This window comes from Gossypium arboreum, chromosome 10 (genome assembly GCF_025698485.1).
Source record: "Gossypium arboreum isolate Shixiya-1 chromosome 10, ASM2569848v2, whole genome shotgun sequence".
Lineage (NCBI taxonomy): Eukaryota > Viridiplantae > Streptophyta > Magnoliopsida > Malvales > Malvaceae > Gossypium > Gossypium arboreum.
Genome location: NC_069079.1, coordinates 108643408 through 108648056, shown reverse-complemented (window position 1 = coordinate 108648056; position 4649 = coordinate 108643408). Strand labels below are relative to the sequence as shown.

General features: G+C 35.9%; 1 protein-coding gene and 1 non-coding gene across 2 annotated transcripts; both read left to right on the top strand.

Annotated features, from left to right (window-relative positions):
• Window positions 1-781: 781 nt before the first annotated feature.
• Window positions 782-3580, top strand: LOC108487865 (uncharacterized). Its single transcript, XM_053020302.1, is given in 10 exon segments — window positions 782-787; window positions 939-1027; window positions 1418-1483; window positions 1601-1662; window positions 2272-2483; window positions 2551-2595; window positions 2597-2637; window positions 2730-2743; window positions 2746-2852; window positions 2937-3580. Coding segments are annotated over 10 exon segments (870 nt in total). The 3' UTR covers window positions 3165-3580.
• A 477-nt stretch (window positions 3581-4057) lies between these two features.
• On the top strand, window positions 4058-4131 carry TRNAT-AGU (transfer RNA threonine (anticodon AGU)). The gene has a single exon. It is a non-coding gene; the product is annotated as a tRNA-Thr (tRNA).
• Window positions 4132-4649: the final 518 nt, after the last annotated feature.

Genomic DNA, 4649 nt, shown 5'->3' with positions numbered 1-4649 from the left:
ACCAAAATTTTAAGATTGCAACTCCCTTAAGGTTTCTACCCAAACCTTAAAATTCAACCCTCTCAAAGAGATTCATCACTAAGGTTGTTTTGATTGAACTTTAAGCTTAATGATCTCTCTTATTATTGTAGGACCTTTGGAAGATGGTATTTATACCTTCTAATTCATTTCCAACCATTGGGATTGTTGTCGAAGTTAATAGAGTCGTAGGGATGAAAATACTAGATCATTAAATCCACCTGCAAGAATGAGTATCGATACTTGCAAACAATGTATCGATAATTTTTACATTTAATACAAAGTTCAATGACCGTTGGAGCTAAAGATATCGATGCCAATGGGATTTTATCAATACCATATGAAATTTATCGATACTGAATTGATACTTAGTTGAATTGGTTGAAGACAAAATATCAATTTGGTATCAATTTTAGAATGGGTATCGATATTTTGAAAACTATCGATACTTGGCCAAAAAGTATCGATACCCTGAAGTAATACTGACTTGTTTTAAAATAATTTTAACTTGATTAAAAATTGTTAACTCAATTAAAACCATTTTAACTTGATTTTATCATTTTTCCAATTTTGTTCAACTTTAACTTTTATTTAAAAATATTTTAATTTGTTATATCAAAACATATTATCAAGTAAAGCTAGCTGAAGGAACCTTCTGACTTTGTTTGTTAGCATGTACATCAGCACTTGAATGTTGAGCTTCCTACTATATCATCTATAGAAAGGATAGAGCATATCATTGAAGACCCTATGAAGACTCTTAATGCAGGTATGTGCAAGCCTAGCTTTTGTTTATATAACTTTTTTTCTTTTCATTTCTCTAACATATTTTCCTATTTTGTAGAAAGTATGGCTCTTATTAGTGATTCTCATGCCTTAGTCCCATCGGAGCTTTCTCCTGAAGCTTTTATTGTCTTTAGGAAGCTCGTATGGCTCTTATTAGTGATTCCCATGCCTTAGTCCCATCGGAGCTTTCTCCTGAAGCTTTCATTGTCTTCAGGAAGCTCAAGTAAATTCATACATTTGCCTCTTAAGAGAAAGAAAGGGAAACTTCAAGTCATCTTTCGTCAGGAAGCATCATCTTTAAATTTTCCTTTAAGACATGATCATTTATTTGACAGAGAATGAACAGCTGAAGCAAGTTAATTGGAAGCTCTCCCAAGACTTATAGAAGGAAAAAAAAAAGAACTGGAGAAAAGAGCAAGACTACAATAGGAATTAAATTAATATTAGCAACCTTACCCACTTGCAAAAATTTTGTCTTATTCAGACTCGGATTCCTAAATTGGAGGTGAGGATCAAGAAATTAAAGAGCAATCTTAGGAACCTGTAAAATGATTTAGTGGTAAAGGATGTCCAAGCTAAGTTTAACTTGGAATATTTGAAGTTTGATCATTAGGTGGTATTCTACAAGGTTTATACAAGGGGCCAAGAAAGCCTTTGTTAATAACGTACATAATGCGAGGTATGTCCTTGTAGGTAGTATAAAGGTGGCTTATGGTCCCCTTAACTTGCATGGAGTTAGCCTGAGCATGGTGCATTACATTCTTAGATCTTTTGACATCTTTTTTTTTCCTACAAGGATTGAATGGAAAAAACTGCGTAAGGAGATGCAGGCTATAGTTCAAAGGAAGAAGATAGTGGGTGAGTCATCCTCCGCCGAAGAGGGCGACAAATGTGAAGAAGATTAGTACAATTTGTAATTATTAACACTTTGTATTTACACTAGTTAATATTTGTAATAATCCCGGCCAGAAATTCTGCTAGTGCAATCTTCACTAAAATGATCATAACTTGAGCTACCGAACTCAAAATCGATTGGTTTGAAGTGCGTTTCGAAATTAAGTGATAGATCTTCGAATGCTATGAAGACATCTCAGCCCAGAAATTCCTGGATCCCATCTAAAAAGCCATCACAAGTTGACTGATTTTCCAAACTTGAAAATTGACACCATCGGTGAATGAAATTTAATAAAATTTACCCCATTCGTACAGGTATCACAATGTTTTGCTGATTTGCTTTAAACTATATGCTGTTTGGTCCTTAATCTTAGTGACATATAAATAGAGGCTGGAGTGCAAGGTGATGAGCTCTCTTCAGCTGTAAATCATTAATTGAAATGCTAGGCTAATAGAATGTTGTGTTATTTCATTTTATTTTCCATCTTTTCAATAGGAGGCCTGGAGAGGAGATTGATACGTAATCATCGAGGGAAACAAGTAGTGATGGTAGCAACAGTGATTGTTGAATAGGAAGAAGAGCTAACAGTGTTGTCCAAGGGGCTCGGAGCCAGCTGAATATTGGAGATCAAAATATCCAGAGACTGACTACACTGTCACTTAGTAATAGATCGTTTTGGGGTTCATCAAGTGACGAGTGTGATAGCGGTAACCCTCCTGGTCAGCTTAATTTCGAATATTTAGAACATGATCAACCATTTAGTCGTGAGCCTTTGGTCGACAAGGTATTCCTTTGTCCTTCGTTACATTAGCATTTGCCACTTATTTCCCTAATTACCATGCATCCTGTAGATTTCTGTTCTGGCATCTCGATTTCCGTCACTGAAAACATAAAAGTAGCTGTGATCTATCACCTTCAAGTTGGATTTCAGTGGCATGGTATTTTTTTTCTTTTTTTCATATGGCTCTTTTTAATTGCTATTGTGATTTTAAACTCGGTTATATCTGACAATTTCTTTTTTTAAATCAAGGTTTCCTATATATAGATACCAATGGGTCCAACTCTTCAAAATCTGGATGCCTGCTTTCTAACCTATCACTCTCTGTCTACACCCTCACCAGGTACGCATCTTGCCATCCTTCATATGTGGTTTGCTCCTCTGTATTATTTCTGACCGTCACTTTGTATACTATGTGTTATATATTGGAACAGGTGGCAGCATGGATGGGTTCCGTAGCTTCATGCTCGGGAGTTTCATGGTGCTAAAATGTCCTTAAAGATACCATTGCGTACATTTGGACTTGCTTTTTATAAGTTCAAAGTTTCATTCTGGAATCCTGATGAAGTCCATAAATCTCAAAAAGGTAATTCCCTTTTACGAGCCGCTGATAGCTGGCTTTGGCTTTTACAAGTGAATCATCCAGGTTTCAGGTTTTTCATTTCCTACAATACATACCGGAGTTGAGCTAAGGTTTAAAGCATAACAAAACTCACCACTTAAACACGGAAGAAAATCACAGTGCCTCAGCAGATAAAGACACTTCCAAACTGCTGTATCGACATTAGCTCTTGAAATTGCATGCATTATTTGTAGTTCTTACTCGTGGTTGTGACTAAAATGCTCTATTATGCACCGATTATGGCCGATACAGGGGGGAAAAAAGGAAATAGGCATGATATTCCATTTCATATGGTGAGCTTCCTAGTGATGCTGATGGCCTTGAAGAGGTAGATGTCAACGGCTAGAGCATCTTAATAACTTTGTTTGATGATGATGGTGAAATATCAGTGACTTTTGTATACACATTAGTCTTCCTGTGTTCCAAAATTGTAAACACACTACTTGTACTAACACTTATTATATATAAAGGTAAAGTTTTAGTGGTATTGACACACGACTCTATTCCACGGCACACATATATAGTGTATATAACATATACAAGGAAGGTTTGGATATGAAATCTATCGTTCTGTTCTTTGTTACTATATTTCCGAAAATGTTTAAAAGGAACGAACGGTGGTGAGTAAATCTTGTTTCCCAATCACTTTCAAAACTTTCAACTTCATTTGTTGTTTCATTGTCCTCATACAGATTTTGAGGAATCACTTGTATTTTATCCCTTTTATATTTGATTTTTTAAGTAAAAGTTATAATTACATAACTATATAATTAAAGACTTAAGTAACAATGAATATCCAAACGTGCGTCGCATACGTAATTAGTTGTACCCAAATTCAATTATGGGATAGTTTTTCCCGCTGTAAAAGACTAACAAAATTTTAATCAATAATTTTCCTAATTTTAACTCACCTAATATATCATAAGAAAAAAAAATTACAGGCTTATGGCACCAAGTTGCTCTTGTAGCTCAGTTGGTTAGAGCACCCGTTTAGTAAGCGGGAGGTCTTGAGTTCGACTCTCAACAAGAGCAATATATGTTTTATTTTCTATTTTGAGTCCTTACATGTAATCTACTTCAGTTATGAATCTTTAAATTGTTTTCGAAGGAGCTCTCAACGAGGCTCTTGTAGCTCGGTTGGAGCACCCGTTTAGTAAGCGGGAGGTCTTGAGTTCGACTCTCAACAATAGCATGGAGCGCCAAGAGCACATCTGTTTGCGAAAGATCTGCATTGAATGATAACTTTGAGCTCTTCTTTTTTTTTTTTTCATTTTATGTGAAGGTGCTGCATTTGTTGATTAAATGCATGGGGTGTGCAAACAACTGTTCTTGCCCCCCGACAGATCCCGGATTGCGAATTCAATAATCCGCCCATCCTCTTTGCAAAGTCCACTAGTTTCAATGTCAATAACACAAAACTGGATCCTTCTACAGCAACTCGAAACCGAAGGATTGCTCTTGTCCATCCTAGAATTCATGCTAATATTGCTTGTTCTTGGCCCACTTGAAGCCTATGTTCCTTCCCTTGTTGAAATGGCTCAAAATCATGT